The sequence below is a fragment of the Centroberyx affinis genome, unplaced genomic scaffold, assembly GCF_046629955.1.
Source record: "Centroberyx affinis isolate AG114_WGS23_722 - 3 ecotype Tasmania unplaced genomic scaffold, CSIRO-AGI_Caff_v1 ptg000780l_1, whole genome shotgun sequence".
In the NCBI taxonomy this organism is placed as follows: Eukaryota; Metazoa; Chordata; class Actinopteri; order Beryciformes; family Berycidae; genus Centroberyx; species Centroberyx affinis.
In genome coordinates this window covers 111,115-134,016 of record NW_027279388.1, presented here as the reverse complement: position 1 = coordinate 134,016, position 22,902 = coordinate 111,115, and the positions used below count along the sequence as shown (strand labels likewise).

General features: G+C 41.6%; 1 protein-coding gene across 2 annotated transcripts; it reads left to right on the top strand.

The window, feature by feature from the left end:
* The first annotated feature begins 3,982 nt into the window (after positions 1–3,982).
* On the top strand, positions 3,983–22,369 carry thbs2a (thrombospondin 2a). 2 transcript variants are annotated; one of them, XM_071520218.1, is made up of 23 exons: positions 3,983–4,137; positions 4,408–4,479; positions 4,850–5,403; positions 5,735–5,819; positions 8,592–8,791; positions 9,933–10,073; positions 10,157–10,250; positions 10,657–10,827; positions 11,666–11,842; positions 12,217–12,390; positions 12,593–12,720; positions 12,841–12,993; positions 14,209–14,427; positions 14,573–14,680; positions 14,783–14,942; positions 15,216–15,334; positions 15,486–15,720; positions 17,290–17,517; positions 17,663–17,934; positions 18,019–18,116; positions 18,666–18,805; positions 20,159–20,189; positions 20,547–22,369. In XM_071520218.1, the coding sequence occupies exons 2-23, from the start codon at positions 4,413–4,415 to the stop codon at positions 20,548–20,550; spliced, it is 3,558 nt and encodes a 1,185-aa protein (XP_071376319.1). In that variant the 5' UTR covers positions 3,983–4,137; positions 4,408–4,412; the 3' UTR covers positions 20,551–22,369. The 2 variants fall into 2 exon arrangements, with proteins under 2 accessions (XP_071376319.1, XP_071376321.1); XM_071520220.1 differs by lacking the exon at positions 3,983–4,137 and having other exon boundaries at positions 4,401–4,479.
* The last annotated feature ends 533 nt before the right edge of the window (positions 22,370–22,902 follow it).

Sequence of the window (22,902 nt, the reverse complement as noted above, 5' to 3'; positions counted from 1 at the left end):
TGTGGTATCCTGGGAGCTGGTGATCCATTTTCTTGCTGATTTTTCTTCTTTTTGACTGTTACATATGTATGCTATTATAACAAAAACCTTTTTGAGAGTAATTGTTAATACTTGAGAGACCATAATACCTGTGAGGTAGTCCTTTACTGTGATTTTTTGTACTTTGGTGATGCTGGTACTACCTTCATCACTGTTACACCCGGTCACAGTGAAGATCACACTAGGATATCAGGCCCACTGCTGTGGAGTGTGGAGTGAACAGTGGATGGCTTCGTGTGTCAGTATTCACAGTCAGAATGTCATTCCAAGCCAAAAAAACAACTGCAAGTCCTGTGGTGTTGTGTTTTCATGATTAATGGTGTGTACAGATCAGCTTTTATGTTTTCCACAGTTTTCTTGCTCCCCTGTTGACTTCTCAATAGCCTCACAAAACCTATGAGAACAATTCATGGAGCACTGCTCTGTAAAAAGAGCCTGTCGAATGACTCAAACCTTGTTGTAAATTACTACCCATAACAATCCATCTCAATAAGAAGGGAAATATGACCATGTCGCAAGGACGTTATTCTAAATAAACACTGGCCAGTTTTTAACAAGGAAGTTCAGATGAAACTAGAAGGCTAACTCATCGGCTGTTCAGTAAATGTTATCATGTTGTCATTTCTAAACATAATGCACGAACATGAGAAAACTGAAGCATTCAAAAATGATATGACTGAGAAGATGCTATTCATGAAATGTGTCAAAACTGGTATTGGCGCATACAGTCACTCTGCTAATTCTGCCAGTCACTTTTGTGATGAGGTTCTGTGATCTAGTTTCTATACACACAGCTTCTACAATACGGAAGCTTTGATTGGTGGGTGCTGTGATGTGGCTCCAACATCAACTGTAAACAGCAAGCTGTGTCATCAGGTCAAATGAAGGGGCAAGCTGGAAAGATAACTTATAACTAACATTTGCAAAACAAAAATAAGCTGGAATATGCCCCAACATTGTTGGCACAAAAATAACAACAATACAGGAAACTGAGACAGAAACAGTAGTGTTGAAAGGGAGGGAGGAGACAAAACAACTGAAGCGGTCAGTGGCAGTGAGGAGGATGGGGGGGGGGGGGGGGGGGGTTGAGGGTCTGTCCAGACTACCAGTTATACGCTGTGGAGAAATCTAAAACATTACTGTGCTTCTGGGATGAGCAGTGCCAAATTGGAGGCTATTAAATATTACAATGCTGCTAACATCCACCTCCAGTATGGCTAGATACACACACACACACAGTTTATTTCCCACTCTTGTTGTATATTCACTCCATTAATCACATGCTTGGTTATAAAATTTCTGATTTGAATAATACAAGTAACACATCCAAATAAATCCATTGTTATCCATGTTGTGTAATCAGTGCTATAATTACTAATAAAGATGATGAAATGCATTCATTCTGCAATCCTTTGAGCGTATTTTCAGAAAAAATGTTCTGGCTAGTGAAAATTCTTAATGGTACTTCTGAAATCCACTAGCCACATTGGCTAGTGGGCTATTAAAATTCATTTCAAGCTCTGGTAATAACCATGACCAAAGTAATACCATTCACTACTGTAGAGTGTACAGTAAATGCATATTGAATGTGGTAATCAGAAGGATATTTTACAATGCCAGCCATTCTAGCCAAATTTGTTTCATTGGCATTACTCAGCTGTTGGCATGGTCAGCATAAAGGGGCAATTTGAAGAAAATCTTTACAAAAAAGACAATTCTACTCTTCTAACCTCATTTGTTTTCATTGTTTAGGCCTCATAAGACTTTTATAATATGGAGGGCACACGATTTGCATGTTACATGTGTCACTCTCTCCAGTTCACTGTAGTTTAAACATTTCAGGTGCCAGCTTTCCTTTTAGAATTGTGCTCTTGAGTCACACTGGCTCATTTTTTTGTTAAAAACACATAAACCTCCACGATGAAGTCACAGTTTGGAGAAGAGAACTGGAAAGTAAGTTGTTTATCAACCTAACTGACATCCATCACCCCTCATTTCATGGCTCCTCCAGATCGCTGCTGTTTTCAAAAATGAGCAGGGGAGTCCACGTGTATGTGTGGCTCTCTGCTCCATTCTAGGTAAGCAGTGGGCTCATGGTGTGGTCCACATTATCCAAAGAGGTTTTTTTCTCTTCTTCTCCAAAATAAATAACGTAAGAAAAAAGATGGAAACCTAAACTCAGCACATTCTCTGTCTTGATCAGGCCACTAGCAGTAGACCAATTTGTCCTCAACTCTTTATTTATGGCACAATTTGGTCTTCATTCATGCATGGTGTTCATGGTGTTGACCTCTATTTTCTGTTCTTTGGGTGACTACCGCCTCTTTGCTATTTTTTACCTTTGTCTAAGTAGATAAAATAAGATATATATTTTAGAGGTAGCATTACAACTTTTTAGAATGTATTTAAAAGTATTTTACTTGAGCAATTTTTAAGTTTACCTGAGTTTAATTCTTATATAAACAGCTAGTGGGTATACAATCAGATCCGGCATTTACAGTAAAACAGCCACTGTGGACTTTATCTCCTACAAGTGACATTACAGCTTTGAGCTTTTGTATGAGTTTAAAAGGAACATACCCAAACCTTGGGCTGATTACAACCCATCTGATTCTGGTAGTGCAAGTGGTACCACTTTTTCTGTGTGTGTGAGTCAGTGGAGCATTTCAAAACTCTTTCCACCCCTGACAGTTTTAATCTGATGATCTCTGGTCACCGCAGAATGCTTTTATCGTCCCTCAGCACCGTTATATGTGTGTGTGTCTAACTAGCCACTCATGTCTCTCTCCAGTTTCTGTCAGGAAGGTGCATCTTTGTTGTTGAGAAGCTATTGCCACATTTGGTAAGAAACTGTCTGTCCTTCACCCTCTTTTTTTCCCCCTTCCAAATGGGATGCACATTTCCTAATGACGCAAACCATCTCTAAGAAGAATGCTATTGGTACACAACGGCCTGCCCATGTCCATTCCTACAATCCCTCAACCAGCCTCCAAGAATGAGGCATTGTATCAGCTTTTCTTTTTTGACACCATAGAGGGAAGCCTTGGCAAAATCTGATGCTCTCCAGACACAAGACCCTGCCTGCCAGCAAGGCGGAAGCATCCAAACTATCTATTGTATTAGAGGTCATTTTCATGTCCTTTTTTTTCTCACATAGCAGACATAGCTGGGATTCTCATTTTGAGATATTCCTGTCTTTTTTGTTCTTATTGCTGGCTTTTGTTATTTCATAACCTTGGGATTATAAGGCTCTATCTGACTTTTTTTTTAATCAAAATGTAGTTATCCACATTAATGATCTTCGAATGGGTGCTTTATGCTTCTGTGATGTTGTTTTTTTTAAAAAGTCTTTTGGGGTTAAATATTTAAAAAGATAGAAGCACAACATTTTTTCCATGTTAAATCTTTGATACTTAATATTTAAAAACAGTTAGAAGCTTATAATTCCAAGCTGACATTTTGTTAAATATTATGTTAGACTGTTATAAACTGTATGGCAACAGCCTTATTGTTATTTTTACTTGGACAAATTATGGCAGTGCATCTAAGGACTGACTGTAGATTATTTCAGCCACGTTATTTTCTGTGGTTTTGGTTTCATTAGCACCAGTTTTGTCACTCCACAGTAAACTCCATCTATGACCCTTCCCCACTGAAACTGACCAGAGAAGTGGTTTGATAGGGAGGTTTAGGTAGGAATGAGTGGGCATCAGAGTGAGGGAGGGGTCACGAATCACCGATAGCAGCCTCGGAGTGAGACGGGATAAGAAAATTACGCCATCGGAAGGTAATTATGTAACTCGGTCTCTAACAACTGACCCCAAACAGCTCATACCTAAAATCTTGATTGACAGGCTCTCTGCAGCCTCTATATAAGAGGAGGGAGCTCGGCGCCTCAGCCACTGTTGAGCCTCAAGTCCCTCAGTCTGTGGATGTAGTGAACCAAAGTGGACTTTACTTTTTTTACGCACCGGGTTCCAGGAGATACCACTTCTCATTCACTTGATCTTTGTTGAAATCATTTGTATTTTTTTTTCCGTTCCGCTTATTTTCTTTGTTGTCGGATATCTGACTGAATAGAAACTGCATTATTGTCAGGTAAGTTGGATGGATGACTTCCGCACATTTTAAATGTCTAAGCAATTCATCTGCCTGTAACGCACTGAAACTTTCCCTAACAAAAAATCAGTGTAGTGTTCTAATGTGGAGTGTGTCTATGGTCAACAGTGACTGCGCTTCATCCGTTGGGTGACTGAGAAGCTCAAGTGCAAAGTTAACATTTGAAATGGTCCAATGATGTCGAAAACAGGCAATAATGACACAAAGCTGCAGCCGCTGCATAACAACCATCTCTATTGTGTTTTCAAGGAGATATGATACTCAGGAGAAGTCTCTACTTGCTGCCCTTATTATTTAACTTCCTCCACGCATTACCTCAAGGTAAGTAAACTAACCTGTTAATGACTATGATGATGAATATTAATTATTATTAATAATTATAATATCAACACTGCTAATATTATTAATACTTATTAATAATATATAATAATGTACTATAATCTAATAATGTTATGTATATAATTAATATGTATTTATTTTTTTATTTATTCATTATTATTATTATTATTAGCTACTATTCATTGGCATCCAGTCAATTTTGTCCAATATCAACCTTTTCCAATGAAGTGAATTATTTACAAGTTCATCGATTATAAGCATCGTCGAAATGGCTCATGAACTCATATTCTTTTTGCATAAAGTAATTTCCTGCCTTTGTTTTCCTCTTTGCTTCCTCCTGTCTGTCTTAAAGATGGTGAGCAGGAGGACGAGACATCATTTGACTTGTTTGAAATCAGCCACATCACACGCAAGACTCTGGGAGCCAAGCAGTTCCGGGGCCCAAACTCTGATGCCCCTGCTTACCGCTTCATCCGCTTTGACCAGCTGCCCTCAGTGAGCGCCCCCATACTAAAACAAATACTGCGACAGATCCAGAACAATGAGGGCTTTGTGTTTGTGGCCAGCATGCGTCAGGACCGCGCCTCACGGGGCACCCTGATTGGTTTGGAGGGCCCTGATGGCCGGCGGCAGTTTGAGATTGTGTCTGACGGACGTGCCAACACTCTGGACCTGGTATACTGGGTGGACGGCTCCCAGAATGTGGTTTCGTTTGAGGATGTGGACTTGTCTGACTCGCAGTGGAAGAATATCACACTTCACATTCACGGGGAAAATGCAAACCTGTTTGTGGGCTGCAGCCTGATCGACAGCTTCATCCTGGACGAGCCTTTCTATGAGCACCTGCAGTCCGTGGGAAGCCGCATGTTCGTTGCAAAGGGATCCATCCGGGAAAACCACTTCAGGGTAAGAGAGAGCCTGTGCCTTTTTGATAGGGGGAGTCTTATTCTGCATGGCTATTTCCGTAGAACAGAATTTCACAAGATCCGTGAATTTTAGTGGCCAATCATCCTTTGTGTGGTCTTTTTCAGTTGTGCTGGGTCAAACATGTCTGTCACCTCTCATAAGTTGCAGGAAACGTCTGTGGTTTTACCTAAGCCTATAATAAAAGCATATTTTAAACCACAGGCTTCCAGCTATAGAGACTAACATGTGCTCTCTCCGAGGTGCCAAAGTAGCCAAAACATAATAGAAACAGTTACACAGTCCCATACACAAGTCTCTTATCACCAAACAGGGTCTGCTGCAGAATGTGCATTTCATCTTCGACACCCCAGTGGAAGACGTCCTCCAGAGCAGAGACTGCGAGGTCACCAAGCCAGGTAAGACTTTTTTTGGATCATCGATGAGGTGTCTGCATCAGCATTCTTCCATTATGGGTTGGTAGAAAGTCCTCAAAGTTGCAGAAAGGAGGAGAGCCTGCCATATTGCTACTCTATCAGTGGTTACCATTTGCGTATTTGTGTGATTTGCACAGCCTAGAAAATGATCCAAGATAGTTTAACTTTGCAATCTCCTTTGACTCCATTTCAAGCCCTTACCATGCCGATGTGATTGGGAAACAGCTTCACATGCAAGGTTTTTAAGCATGGTGTCTGTGTTTTGTTAAATATAAACCGCAGCAAGTTTCCAGACCAAACTGCTTCGCATACTCAGTTGTCTTCCATTGTATGAATATGGCACTTTGGTCTTTCTTTAAGTGGGTCAAAAAGCTTGCAGATTTGATATGTGGCAGGATCTCGCAGCATTACATCATGTTTACGGAAACAGCAGTGTCGATGCAGTGGCTTGAGGTCAACCAGTGTGCGTGGTGAACAAAAGGAGATACAGATGCTTACATTTATTTCCATTGGCAGTGGACTCAGGGTAATGCCCTGGGAAAGAAAATAGAAAAGAGAGAGTAAATGCTATGGTGCAGAGCAGGGAGCTTCCACTTCCAGCTGCACACACACACACACACACACACACACAGTGAAGTCATGAATTGGCAGATTGGGTTGCTTTTCTCAGCTGAAGTTTTGTTTGCATGGGGAATAGTACCTTGTGGCCCTCAGCAGGCTCACACGCAGAGGCGCTGTGGCTGAGAAGATACAGATATCTGAGTAAAGATCTAGACTATCATCCTTTACAACCCAGCTAGAAGTTACCAGATCTGGAACCAGTGTTCCTGGTCGCTGGAACCATGGTTTCGGTGGACTGTGACAAAGCAAATCCATATGAGGTCTGTGTTTGTGTGTGTGTGTGTGTGTGTGTGTGTGTGTGCGTGAGAGAGAGCAGTTGTTGTATTTCTGTTGCCACAAGCAGGTTTGAATTCCAGCTGAATGAGTTTATATGTTTAACAAATGTCACCAAGGCCTGGAAATTGTCTACATGCTGGTACCAGCCAAGGTTCTGCACTGGTAGCAATTCTAATGCCAAAAGTCACTCATAAACTCACACAAGCCACACTCATAAAAGCTGTCATGTTGGACATTAATGAGTCACATTAAAAGTACCCTAGATTTTGCTCTTCTATTTTTTCCCCCTATCTGCTTTGAAAAATAGAGAATGCCTATCAAGGAGAAAAGAATGTGTAAATACTTTTAACAGACAAGTACGCACGCATCCACATGCACACAGCGTGAGGCCGTCTTGAGATTTGAATGAGTCCACCAGACTGGAAAGGAAAGAAAACACAGCCTTGGCTACAGTGGGACATCATTGGGCAATGCTGCGTTAGAATGACTTCTTGATTTAGAGTCCCTGGTCACCTATTAATCTACACCAATTTGCATAGGTAACTCAAAACCAGTTGCAGATATGTGCCTGGTCTTGGCTGAATGATCATTCCCTTCCTTTGTAAACATCCCCCCTATTGTGAGCTCTGGACTCTGGGCCCTCAAATCAGTATGGAAATATAGTTGTGTGTATCTTTGCTCCATCATATAATCATGCAAGTTCATAACTGCAGTTCAGTGGTTTGAGACAGAATGGGGTAAAATGAGGGAATATAGTGGAAAGCATACGTGGAAGTTATGAACTTGGCCCAAATGTGCAGTCAGTCCTACATGGGATGCCCTATCCTGTTTTATGGGTGGGATGTTTGCCCATATTGTTCAAAGAGCACAGCTGGCAGACACATTACACCGGGCTAGTTTGTTCGACTGGACTTCCTACTCTACATTTGCAGATTGTGAACAGAAGATTCAGGGAACTTTTAGCCTGACAAAGTCCTTCAAACAACCCTATAGGGGGAGATGACCTGATAAGACTGACATTTTCCTCTCCAATTCTGCACCGCAGGGTGATACTAAAGGATAAATGTATGTAGAGTAAAACCCTCATAGTTAATGAGGAGTGATAAGTACTGTGACCATTAACCCAGCTGGATACCCAAGGGCTTTTTAAACCCTTTGGGATTCTACTGTGTTGACGTCTAGAAAATGCTATCTCAGTGCGTATCCCTGCCCTTGTGCTTGGCATCGGATTTGACAATAAACCTTCTCTGAACAAAGGAGTCCACTGGTGAGAAGCTGATGCAGCGTGCCGGAGTCTGCCAGCCTGCTGTGTTTATATGACAAACATCACACGCTAGATCCACCAGAGAACCATAGTATGATCTGCTGAAAGGACAAGGCCATGAATCAGCTTCACTGGCTCCTTGTAAATCCATCTGTGTGGTCACCCTAGCCTGTTAAGTACATATTAGAAGTGTCCACTCATCTCAAAGGTCATGGAGATTTATGACAATGGTGTGGTTTTCTCATCACGTCAAGGAGCACCCAGATTTCCACGTTGAGCTCCCTAATGTCACCCCCCTATATCATTCCCAGTGGAAAGATTTACCGTCCCCATCTCAAACAGATACACTTTTCAAATCAAATACTGCTGACTGAACATCTGTTTTTGGGAACATAATAAACATGGTAATCACCACATCGTTGTGATCTTTTAGCAACACAGGAAAACAGGAAATCACTCAGTTCCACGATCAGAGTCCTTGTGTTTCAATCACCATACCTCTCAAATGTGTTTTCCATCACCAGTCGTCTATGTTGCTCATTCATTTGCTCGCTCGCTCATTCACCCTGATGTCTCCTTTGTTGCCCTTCCAGACGATGCTAATACCGTGAGCGAGAGCACAGAAATAGTGGATGTGAGTCCCTCCATCACTACGAACTTCATAGGTCAGAAGACGGATGAGACGGGGGCAGATATGTGTGAACGCTCATGCGAGGAACTCAGCACCATGTTTCAGGAGCTCAATGGCCTGCGTGTTGTCGTCAGTAACCTTATTGATGGCTTGCAAAAAGTGGTAAGTAGCAAATGTAATACATGTCTTAACCTCTTTCACTGATTCTCTCATACATAAATTAAGCTAATCATTACTTGTGTTTGCTTTAGACAAGCTACTGCCTGTTTCCCTTTATGTTACAGGGCAATTTAAATCAATATTGAATCCCCAAAATATCTTTGAAGGAGGGAAAATGAGGGAAAATATACTAGAAAAATATACTGGTTTGTGTTCTTGAGAAGTAATATGATACAATCCTCAGTGCAGCAGCCAGTGGGTAAGAAGCCTGAATGAGGTTACTAGGTAACCTACATTGGTTTAAAAGCAAACAGTAAGTAGCTGCAGGGCTGTTTATAGAGTCGCCGGCAATGCCTGAACCCGTTTAACTCATGCTAGATCTGTGGCAGCACAAGGCAGACAGATTTTATGACATGTTACATGTGGATATAGGAAGTGTTCCCCTGGCTGCGATTGGGTCCAGTCTAATGTCTGGCTGTGTTTAAACAGCCCATGTGCTTCCTCTGGGAGCCTCCCAGCAATAAGAGAGTCTGGGCATGAACCTTGGGAAAAAACGGCTGGGATGAGAAGGGTCCCTGAGGCTCTTCCAGACCAAGTGGTGTCTCAGATTCTACTGCTGCACACTGTTGCCTGCCTCCTCCAACTGAAAGACGCATGCAGAGACACACACACACACACACACACACACGCGTGCGCACACACATGCACACGCACACACATACACATGCACACACACACACACACACGCACACACACCAAAACTTTGGCAGTAATTTATCGACTGACAGTTCCCAAATGTTCAGAAGCCTATCCAGAGATCCCCTAGTCTCCAATCGGGTCGGAGGTTGCAATCTGCAAACTGAGCAACACTTTTGAATGGGCTGTTTTTCCAGAAACATTAGCGATATAAAAAACACAACACAAACTTGGGAATAGGACTTCAGTATTTGCCATTTGCAGTGATGAGCAATAGCCTCACGTGTGCCTTCCCCAAAGGATTCAGGGTGTTGGCAGGTGTAAGTTACTGAACCTGAAGCTTTCCCCCCTGATGGAATGCACTGTACCTTTATCATAAGTCTAGGTCTTCCTACTTTTTGACTAATTTCCTTTTTGACTGCAAATCTATCTGTTGCCGTATCTTCAGACAGAGGAGAACACAGCCATGAAGGAGGCCCTTGGGAGGATGAAGAACTCTAAGGAGAAAAACATGTGCTGGCAGGATGGCCGTCTGTTTGAGGATAAGGAAGACTGGGTTGTAGACAGCTGCACCAAATGTACCTGCCAGGTAATGCCAAGCAATATGGACATATGTAAAGAACTAGTACAGATATTTTTGACACTGATACAATTGCTATTTATCGATGGCAGGAGTCCAAGATTGTGTGTCACCAAATTACGTGCCCCCCAGTGGCCTGTGCCAGCCCCTCCTTTATCGATGGCGAGTGTTGCCCCGTGTGTTTGCGTAAGTAGTTAAAAGACGTTACCTTTTTCTAGCCACTGAACACAGTATATAAACACACACACACACACATCCATCTCAGTTTCATGCACGGATGACGTTTTAAATTCATGGTGCATTATGCCGGAAAAACAATATTCCATGCATATTAAGTTTTAATAATACAGCACTGTTGTAGCCTGTTTGTCTTTGTGAGGCAACCACATATTTATTGGTCAAAATGAACCACACTCAAAATGGCTACCTTGGGCTTCTAAGATTATGTCATGTGAAAAACAGTCTGAAATAAGAAACAGTGTGGTCATTGCCTTTTTCCGTCAACCTTTTTTTTTTCTATTTGAACAATGAGGGGAGCGTAGAGTGTTTCTAATGCACAAAAAGCAACAAAATCTCTGGTGTTTTTCCCCAGCTATAGACAGTGAGGATGGCTGGTCCCCCTGGTCAGAGTGGACAGAGTGCACAGTCACCTGTGGGACAGGTACTCAACAGAGGGGCAGGTCATGTGACGCCACCAGTAACCCCTGCACCGGACCCTCCATCCAGACCCGCAAGTGCAGCCTGGGCAAATGCGACAGCCGTGGTGAGAACATTTTCAAATAGTTGGCCTCCAGTCACTCACTGTTCCTTTAAATATATAACATACAGAAGTCTCCACCCAGGGTTCTTGGTGTCACCACTGTGATAAATCAGTATCACAGAGTATGTATGCCATTACCACAGCTGCACAATAATGGTGATATAAGACAAGTACTGTTACGCTGACATATGGGATGGAGGAACTTGGCAGAAATGTTGAAAAGTACAGTTGTGTAGGGTGGAGTTCAATGAAAAATTGTATCTTCCAAAGTGCCTCAGACTGAGTTCTCCCCCTCGTAAATCTGCTGAAAATGGATCCATCTGAGTGAGGCTGGATCAGAGGCGGGTTGGACTGTATGGTTGGGTTGCAGGGCGTGCCCAGTCCAAGTTAATTCCCAATAAATCATTGGCTGAAAGGGTGTTCCACTGTGCAATGACTCACACTTTGATTATTAGATTTATTCGACGTGGTGTGTCTTTTTGCTAGATTTCTACTTAATGCTGAAATTAATTAATTGGTGTTTGATTAATTGCTGGCTTAACGTGTGTTAGTGCCTGCACCTAGCATTACTCTGTATTAGTGTGACGGGCTGAAACAGTTTAACCACTGGGGGATAGTTTACCCATGGTGACATAAACACTGGAGCGAGCATCTTAGAACATCTTTGAAATTGAGCCATTCCTCTCCAATATCACACAATGTTTACTCAGAGAGAATGTGGTGGCACATTTGCAGAATATACATGCCTTTTACTATTTGTTTGAACGAAAATCTAGAGGATAATATGTAACAGCTGTGTTTTGGTGATCTCTGGCTGACGTGTTTGATGTTTGATGCCCAGTTCGCCAGGACGGAGGGTGGAGCTTGTGGTCACCGTGGTCGTCCTGCTCGGTGACCTGCGGAGAGGGCCAGATCACCAGGATACGCCACTGCAACGCCCCTGTGCCGCAGCTGGGAGGCAAAGACTGCGACGGTAGCGGCAGAGAGACGCAGCGCTGTGACGCCAAGCCCTGTCCCAGTGAGTACGGCAGCCCGGAGGGAACACTCAGAAGCAAAATCCATTACAGCAGTGTCCGTCTTGAACAGCCAGATTTACTAGTGCCTCATGGCTCACCTGAGGCAACATTCCCATGTGTTTTGCACTGGCCTACTGTCTGGCTCTCAGGAAATGTTGACCCAAATCAGCTCAGTATGTTTTCCCTTGTTGTATTAGGTTCCAGGCTTCTGATTCTCTGGATGCTTCAGAATTGGGACTTTGAGTTCACATACTGTAGTTTAGATAAAAAAAGCTGGAATATCAATGGAATAGAAAGCTTGATGTAAAAAATTTACTAACTTATTTGAATTCAGATCTAATAAACTAATATCTCCCTCCTTGATGTACCTTTGCAGTTGATGGTGGTTGGGGTCCTTGGTCTCCATGGGCAACCTGTTCAGCAACCTGCGGAGGGGGCGTCAAAAGTCGAACTCGTGTGTGCAACAGCCCTCAACCACAGCATGGTGGCAACAAGTGTCTCGGGGAGGCTAACGACAGTGACAGCTGTAGCAAAAACGACTGTCCTATTGGTGAGCACCAATCACTCCACATCTACTTTTTTACTTAAAAAAACAGATTTTTGCTGGATTGTTTGGCAATATATGTGCAGTATATTCCAGCTGGTGGGAATTTACCCTTGAAGTGAAGATGAAAAACTATAGATATTTCCTGGCAATGTGTAAATCCATTTCCTTTTGTTTTACTCATTAATGGTGTCTAAATTCTGTACAGATGGCTGTCTGTCTAATCCATGCTTTGGTGGAGTGGACTGCAACAGTTCTCCAGATGGATCCTGGGAATGTGGACCGTGCCCTGCTGGTTTCCGTGGAAACGGCACCCACTGTGAAGATATCAATGAGGTAAATAGATGAAAAAAAAACATTCCTGCTTTTCTCGTGTGCATAAACCAGACATTTAATTAATACCTCATTTATATTATTACTCATTTACATGTGCTGATGCTTTTCTTTCCACCCTAGTGTGACATGGTGTCTGATGTTTGCTACAAAGTGAGTGGAGCGCAGCGCTGTGTCAACACCGATCCAGGTTTCCACTGTCTGCCCTGTCCAAAGCGTTACAAGGGCACCCAGCCATTTGGTATGGGGGTGGAGGCTGCCAAGAAGAACAAGCAGGTGAGCTACCGTTACTCTCAATCAATACCAGTATTGGGCGATTGATCGGCAGCCATTCAAACAGAGTAGTAGACTGTTAATAGAAACATAAAGAAGGAAAATGAAGTGTGGTAAATGAAAGCATACAATGTGAGCCTTTAGCTCCAGGCATATTTGAAAAAGCAGTTAAAAATAAGTGTGGATTTTTGCATGTCAGATCCAAATTTATGAATGATGGAAGCTACAGCCCAAGTGATTTACTGACCTAATTTTTGGAGCGTGAGTGTTTGCACAGTGCTAGAGGGAAGGCCCTGGGCCACCATATATGAATGTGACCCACCTTGACCCAGTATCACAGAGGGGAGGGAGAGGAAGGAGAGTTGGGCAACTCTTAACAACAAACACATGTGACATATCTCTCTGCTATTTTCATAGTAAGATCAGAGGCAAGACAGTTTCTTGTTATTTTTTACTGTAGATATGTTGAATAGATCAGTGCTATCCTGTGTGTTTCAATACAGAGATGCAAATAGAAACTTTTTAAACTTTAGCTCTACCCAGTAGACCTTTAAAACAGCTCAGTGTTTCCACTCCTGTCACGACTACTGAATGTTAAGCGTATCACTTGTTAATACGATGTGTCAGGATATTAACCACTTGATTGGGGCACACGGCTCTCTGCTCTCTTGCAATCGCTGAATTCACAGAGTACTTGGAAAGTTGAATCGTTTGCCATGCCACTCTGACCAGCACTTGCATAACATCCCTTGTGGACCACTTTGCCACTCTTTGGCCTCTGCAGCTGCTTGGCTTTGGTTCGATGCCCCAGTTTTACAAATTGATTTGGGAAAAGGGGAATTGTCTCATAGCTGGCACTAATGGGCTCCATTTCACAGTTTCGATCAAAGGCCTCTTCATGCTGTCACTTTGTTCTCCATGAGCTCATGGAGTGGCATCCAAACTGGAGTTAAGTTCATCCTTTTTTAATGCGTGGCAGCTGTGAATACCCTATGCTACAATATAAAGGGCAATGGAGGGTCATAGTGGGGTGTATGATGCATTAAGCAGAGATTTCATAAAATCAACTGTGGCTCACACTTACACCAATAGGTACTTATATTTCCATTATACTTTATGCCAAGTAAGACTTACCGTACTTTGAAGAGACGTGTTCATGCCTTTCGTGATTTTACTGTTATATGCTCAGCCTAATTCCACCTGCCCTCCTTTCTCCAGGTGTGCGAGCCAGAGAACCCATGCAAGGACAAGACCCATAACTGTCACAAATACGCAGAATGTATCTACCTCAGTCACTTCAGTGACCCAATGTACAAGTGTGAGTGTAGAATTGGTTACGCTGGAGATGGCTTCATCTGTGGAGAAGACTCAGACTTGGATGGCTGGCCCAATCAGAACCTTGTGTGTGGCGCCAATGCCACCTATCACTGCAAGAAGGTATCTAGTTTCACCTCTCATGTCACTTCCCTTCCTTCACCCAAGCAGTAAAGTGCATTAACCTGTCTGCAGAAAGTATTTGATATGGCCTACATTGCAGTATAGAAGCTATGTAAAACTGTTGAATTTCTCACTAATATTTCAGGACAACTGCCCCAGCCTGCCTAACTCTGGACAAGAAGACTTTGACAAAGACGGTCAAGGAGATGCTTGTGACAAGGATGATGACAATGATGGAATCGTAGATGAGAGGGTATGAGAGTTTTTATCACATTCACACATTTCATTTCATCATCAGACTTGTGATGTACTTCATGTTACTGGATTCTCTAACAAACATTCGCTCTCCCCTCAGGACAACTGTCCCCTTCTGTACAATCCTCGCCAGTTTGACTTTGACAAGGATGAAGTTGGTGACCGCTGTGATAACTGCCCCTATGAGCACAACCCTGCTCAGATAGACACTGACAACAATGGAGAAGGGGATGCCTGTGCAGTGGACATTGATGGAGATGGTAAAATAATCTTGTCAAATTAGTAACAATTTATTAATTTTTGATATATATTGATGCTGATCGATTCGTATCGGACACGTAATTGTATTTGACTGCTATAGAACAGCCATAATGAGCAATGTAATTCTGCAAATCTTATCCAGGAAAAAAATAGTTGGCACAGAACTGAAATATCGGGATTAGAGATTAGATCAGTTTAGGACAGTTTATTTTTTGTTATTGTTTGTTGACAGTTTATTGCAAATGTGATAAACTGTCCTCTCTGTTTCTCAGAAATTCTGAATGAGAATGACAACTGCCCCTATGTGTACAACACCGACCAGAAGGACACTGACATGGATGGAGTAGGTGACCAGTGTGACAACTGTCCAATGCTGCACAACCCTGACCAGGTACTGTAACACGGTATATATCTTGAAATGCTAGAGAATCAATAGTGGGTACAGGGTACAAAAGACTAACTGGAACATCAGTAGTATCACATATGGCAATAGAGTCTGTTATTTTTTACCGTGATTGTTAACCACTGTATGTATCCAACAGACTGACTTAGACAATGACCTGGTTGGAGATCAGTGTGATAATAACCAGGACATCGATGAAGACGGCCATCAGAACAACCTGGACAACTGTCCCTATGTGGCAAACGCCAATCAGGCTGACCATGACAAGGACGGCAAAGGAGACGCTTGTGACTATGATGATGATAATGATGGTATACCTGATGACAAGGACAACTGCAGACTAACACCCAACAAAGACCAGCTGGACTCTGATGGTGAGGATGGAAGGTTGAAAGGAAATCATAGATACATTTGGGGAGCAGGCTTGGGTGCATCCCATGTGCTTTTGACCTGACTCGCAGGTGTGAATCTGGAACTTGATGTTTCACATATCTGTCCTCTGCTTTTTCCTGTTGGGCTATCTAGTAGAAAAGTAAAAAAAAAAAAACCCAAAAAACATTTGACCTACATAAACAAAGAATAAACCGATACAAAGAGTAACAAAATATCCTAATCAAGTACAAGTGCTGTTACTTTGCTGAAATTTTACTTAAGCTGAAGTAAAATTACTGGTGTTAAAATGTATTTAAGTAAAAGTAAAAAGCACTAAAACCACTATCAGGGATAGATTTGAGCATTTAATAATACAGTTAACGTTACCTACACATGCTTGAACAGGTTTGATGCAGATGTAATTTACGATGCAAACATTAACCTAGTAAGTATGATATGCCACTTGTATATAAAACAACTCACAAATTACAGTATGCCCTGACACACATGCCTGCACACTCCATGCATCAGCATGTTGGAAATCTTTCCCCCAAGATCTGTTGGCCTGGTAAGAGGAATGTTGAGACTGTAGCTCCCTGTCAGTCTAGCAATTAATAACCTTTAGCTGTAGTTTGATTTATAGCTTGTATAATGGCCCAGTATTCTAGATATTTACTATCCTGGATGGTTTCTTCTAAGAAACCAGAGAGTTCGAGAGTCTCTCTCATGGCCTCCCGGCACTTAGCCCTTGCACTCGTCAGTCAATGATGTTCACATTTTGCTTGTACATTGTTGTTCAGTATGCCATCTACCAGCTGCTTTCTCAGTTCACAATTAGCAGTGCTACAGCAGGTGTGAAATATGGCGGCTGTGGAAAGAGTTAAGGACTGGGTCAGCCTCGGTGATGTCATTATGCATGACTTCACTGTGGAGCCCAGGAGGGCACACGCCAGGCTGTGAAGTTTTTATTTCCAACAGACTTGCTCTTGATTAATCCACAGTGCCCAATTTAAGCAGGGTTACCTGGAGTTTGTTTAGCTGTCTGTAACTGGAAACAGGCTGTGAAGGGAGAAGGCCCTGGACACAGATGCTTTCACACTCTTCACAGCTCGTCAGATAGTGTTTATTTGATAGAATCAGTTTAGTCCCCTGTGCAATAACAAAGAGCTGACAAAAAGCAGCTAGCTACTTCCACGCAGTGGGCTTTATTAGCCACTGGCGTCCTCTCCTCTGAGCGCTCATGGCCTGCAGTCTGGGTCTAATAGACTTCAGACCTCAGATAGTTACAAGTATCAGTGGAAGTTGTCACAGCATAAAAAGATGGCTGATTTGGCTTGCTAGACTTGGCAAAGGCGTTGAAGCTAGTTTCCATTCACTTTTAATATAAACTTGGAGGAGCAACTCAACTCTCACTGCAGTGGGAATATTATGACAGTAATATTAGCCACCATAGAGATTTTCACAAAGGCTTATGGAAACTAGAACAAAAGCAGAAACAATGGTGTATATAATGCATGTCTCATTCAGATAAGATACAAACCTATACATTTTGATGATGTTGTAATTAACAGGTGATGGAAGAGGTGATGCCTGCAAAGATGACTTTGACAACGACAGCATCCCAGACATCTTTGACGTTTGCCCGGAGAACAACGCTATCAGTGTCACTGACTTCAGGAAGTTCCAGATGGTCCACTTGGATCCTAAGGGAACCACTCAGATTGATCCCAACTGGGTCGTAAGGCATCAGGGCAAAGAGCTTGTTCAGACTGCCAACTCTGACCCAGGCATTGCAGTAGGTGAGTAGCACACATTTGAATGTTTTCTCTACAGCATTTGAAAATTATTTCCTCTGAACATGCAGCCCTGAATAAGATACCAAGCACCATCCTGGCTGAACAGTGTCATGACATTTAGCATCACACTTCTCTCGTACCACCACAGGTTTTGATGAGTTCAGTGCTGTGGACTTCAGCGGCACAATGTACGTGAACACGGATAGAGATGATGACTATGCGGGCTTTGTGTTCGGCTACCAGTCAAGCGGGCGCTTTTATGTAGTGATGTGGAAGCAGATCACACAGACCTACTGGGAGGACAAGCCCTCCAAGGCCTTTGGCATCTCTGGCGTTTCACTCAAAGTAGTCAACTCTACCACCGGCACTGGAGAGAACCTCAGAAATGCTTTGTGGCACACGGGCAACACTCCTGGACAGGTAGGCTGCAGTCTAAATGCTGTTTGGTCCATTTAAAAGGCTGCGGTAGTATTTATGTTACGTGTTTTTGATTATTTTACATAGGTGCGTACTCTGTGGCATGACCCCAAAAACATTGGGTGGAAGGATTACACAGCCTACAGGTGGCACCTTATCCACAGACCAAAGACTGGTTTCATCAGGTAGGAAAAAAACAAGCACAGCATAACTATGGAAATCACTTTGATCTTCTATTTCAGTGATGCGCAACTTAAATGGTGGGGCCCAAAGAACTACAACATGGAATCACTATGAAGGCTGCATGTGTATGAACAGATGCTAAGGTGCTAATCGCAGATGAAACCCACACAGATGCTGCAATAACCTAAACAGAATTATAGCTACCTAACTAGGTTCCATAATAACATCAATATCATCTGTATTACTGTTTTTTCTGTCACATAGCCTTCAGTTCATTGAGAATAGACAAAAACTAACACAGGCAAGATCACCAGTGACCAGTGTTCATCTTAGAGACTTAAATTCATTTGAAACAAAAGAAATTTATAAAACCACTCAAGGGTTGATGAAATTGGCTTAGGTTCAGGCACCTACTACTGCACATAACGGTGAGAAACTGATATGGGGGGTCAGAGTGTACGGCTTGGCAGTTGCCTATCGCTGATCTACAATATAATAAGTAGCACCATGAGCACACAGTAAGGACTTAACCTTTGTCATGTGTCTTCCAGGGTCGTGGTCTATGAAGGGAAACAGATCATGGCCGACTCAGGACCAGTTTATGACAAGACGTTTGCCGGGGGAAGGTTAGGCTTGTTTGTCTTCTCACAAGAACTGGTCTTCTTCTCCGACCTCAAGTATGAGTGCAGAGGTTAGTAGTAACACTTTGATCACTTACATTTTCTAATAAGAAATAAAAGTATGTGTGTGTGTGGGAGGGGGCTGAGTGAGGTGGTGAGCAGCCTATTGAGCCACCAAGACAAATGAACTGGCATATGATTTTGTGTGTGAGGTGTATGTAAGAGAGAGAGCGAGTGAAAGAGTATGTCTGTGTGTCTTGGAACACTATAGTGTGTGTGTGTGTATGTGTGTGTGTGTATAAAGGTAAAATTCCACCGAAATCCTAGAGAACCACTACCTGCAATGCCTAGACAGGACCTTCTGTGCTACACTTAAAGGTGCATTCATGCACCTACATTTATGTTAGAGGACAAGAATTTTGTGGATGTCCTAGTTTGATCCCAGTTTTGAAATATGAAAGCAACTGGCACATGACGGCTGTAGCAGCCTATCCAGGAGTGTGCTCATTATCTTTAAACCAAATATACAACCATTTTTGTTTTGATTGATCACCGTGGCAACTATGAAAACAAATTCATTCATCTGTCAGGGTGTTTTGTTCCCAATTTGACATAAACTAGGCTCATCTCATTTGTAACTGTAGGATATTTTACCCAAGCCAAAGGCAATTGCATTGAAAAATGTTGTTATGATTCAAGGATGATAGAAGTTGTTATTTGTAGTTGCAGTGAAAAGCCCAGAAGTATCCACTTTATAATTCCCACTGCTCTCCATTTGGGGGATCTGTTCACCACACATTGCATAGCATTAGAATTGGCTAATAACTTACCCATGAATAAATTATAAATTAGGACATCAGAAACTTTCCTTAGGGTCTTGGCAGGCTAGGTGACACATTCTTGAGTGTATCTTATTATTCTGTTCTTGAGCCTGGGTTTGGCTATTTTTCCAAGGCAAGCATTTCTGCATGCAGACAATTTCGAAGGAGATAAATATCAAAGTGGCGACATCCTCTAGCGCGTAAACACACAAACGTGCACAGAATAAATGTAGTGTGGTGCAGCCAGCATTTACACATGACCGCCACATTGCGCCAACGTTACACCTACGCTACATGTGTCTAATGCATGTGACTATGTAAGACTATGTAGGCTACATATGTAAGTCTATGTCAGTTATTGGCATAATGTTAGAGGTTTGGTCAGATCTTGTTGGTCTTGGTCTGACAATAGGTAGGCATTGTGGGTACTGGTTCTGTAGGATGTTGGTCTCGGAACACTATAGTGTGTGTGTGTGTGTGTGTATGTGTAAATGGCATTAGCGCACATATGCGAAGATCAGAAAGCGAGGGAGAGAACCCTTTCCCTTTTCTGGGTAATGCAGAGCAGGTCTTTAAACCTTCAACATCTTTTTCAATACTCAGATAAACCGGAGTTTCCAACAGTGTTCACAAGGTAATGATGATAAGGGTTGTCTGTTGTTTGTTGGCTGAAGCAAGAGAAAAAGTCACGCTATGTTTCTGCTTGTCAGCTTGCCTAGTTACAATGCCCCAGATGCATTGTGAAAGGCCTTGTGTATTCCTCCAAGGACCTCAGGTCTTCTGTTGAATGCTAAACAGTGGAAAATAAGATTGCTGCTTTTTCACCACTGCAGTCATGTTACTGAAGACACGCTTTTTGATGCACACAACGCAAATCTTTTTTGTTGCTTCACTTTGGCACTTGACTAAGTGAATCTCCTGGAGTGTCCTAGCTTTTTTTATTCTATAAATGTGCCAGTAATGGTAAGCTTTTTTCCCAATCTTTCCACAGATAACTGAATCACGTTGGATAGAAAAACATCAGAGGGCAAAAGACAACAATCTCTCAGACTGAACATCATGTCATTAAATCCATTTCAACGGGAATGCGGCTTTCCATGTTTTGCCTTGATCCATCCATTGAAGAGGAAACCATGGCCATTTTCAATTTTCCTGAGTGCCTTACCGTACATGAAATATATTTCCCTTGGAAATAAAAACAGATGAGAGTGGACAAATAAAAAGAGCCTCAGCAAAATATCTAATTATAACTAGTGTACCAATGTCTACATTTTAAAGGGATTCATTGTACAACCACTTACATGTGTGCTTTTCTACAGTTTCTTATTTTCTACAGCTTGTAATTGATTTTTTCTTGATATTCTATAACGTTGATAAGTTTGTGTTTATTTGGGAATAGAAGCTTGAGGCTCAGTGCCAAGTCCAGGACATTTCATGGCTCCTGCTCAGAGCCTACAGAGTCTGAATTTACCTGACAGAAAGTAAACTGTAACCAAAGCATTATAATTTAGCTGTCTCAAGTCCATTACCTTTTCTACTCATTCTTATCATCCTGAATGTGTTTTTTATAGAGATCTTGAGTGAATGATTTAAATAGGCCATTTTAGTAAAGTACCAAAGATGTTTATACTAAGTCTGTATTATAATTTCTTTTGTAAATTATTTATGCTCTGCTTTTTTAATTGTTTGTTTGCATTTTTTGCTAGAGATTGTAAATAATTATTTATTTGTTTACACTGACAAAATTCACAATTGAATATTACAAACATTAAGATAACATATAGTATTGCAAGATGTGTAGTGTTGTCATGCACTTACTTGATTTGTTGGTTTACCAAATGAGAAACTGTCCGAGACATCTGGCCTCCTCTTTCAGATAAACTATAGTATAATGCTCTGGAAGGATAAACATAGGCTGCGTCGAGATGCACATGCTGTGTTTATGTATGTGATAGTTACTGTCAGAGTTATTATGGTAGTATGTGTATGTGAAAATGCCACTGTGTTTATTTTGTTAGCTGTCTAGACAGGGCATCATCATCCCTAAAGCCATATTTCACTTTGGTACAACATGTACAAGATTGTTTTAGTGCACAAACTGAACAGCTCATCACCAAAAATCACCACTTTCTTAATGTGTGTATAAATTGCACCTGTAGAGTAGTACAGTAGATCAAGGTGATAATATTAAGGGTGTAATCTTGCCTGTATGCAGTTGTTGACATTGAGAGCTAGTGAAAAAACCTAACATCTGACTCCCAGGACAGATAATGTTGGTGCTTTCACTTCTCTGAATTTCTCTGGAGCTTGAAGTGTGTGTGCTAATTAGTGAACACAGACTACCAAGTGACATATCACATCAACAACTGACAGTCTGAGGTTTAACAGGCAGTGATTGAGTGTGAGGGAGTCATTAAGATGGGATACATACAAACATTTTAGTACATTTTTCATTCATATGCTCGTCATGTGTATCATTTACGGACGTTGTAAACTATCTCTTAATACTGCTCATTGAAAATGAATCCAGATGAAGGCCTTTCGGAAAAAAAAAAAAAAACTCCAAGTGTGACTGTGTATGGGTTTGGTTGTATAGTGTGGATCAAGGAATTGTCAGTGTACAACTTTATTGTTGTTAGTCTGTATAGCATTCATGTTCTTCCATGTTGGGTTTCCAGCTTGTTCATTTTGTTGAGGGTTTGCAATGCACAAAATGTAAATTGTTTTTGTATACATGTGTTGTTAGATATACATTTCCTATAAACATTATTGTAAGAGATTGTCCTGTTTCATAAATAAATCATTTGTACACCATATTGTTGATGATGTCCATGAGGTTTGCCTTAAATTAGATTTTCACCCAGATTCCAAACAATGGGATTCTCAATAAATCCTCATCTGAAGGATAGACTATTCACTTTGTTGTAACACACAAATCATTGTCACATACTTTATTACCATTTACAACTGAGTCATGAAGCCACAAAACAAAATGTCCACATGCACTAGCAAATACCAAGTATTTGTTTTCCTTCAGAATATAAAATCAAAATGACATTCACTCAATGGTGAGGTCGAACTCAGTACTGATGTCAGTGAGAACAAAACCTTTGACTTTTCATTTTGTTGTGCACAAACATTTACACACCTCTTGTTTCATTTGCGATAAACTGAATCATTGGCAAGTACTGAACTATTCATGTCAGAATTCACATTTAGGTTGTAGATATAGGATTTAAATAACATTTCCTCTCTAATTTTGTTCAATGTTGCCCTTTGAAAGGTATATCAAGTATATCAAGTTATTCCAATACATTTCTAGGATGGACTCCAGTCCAGAACACATA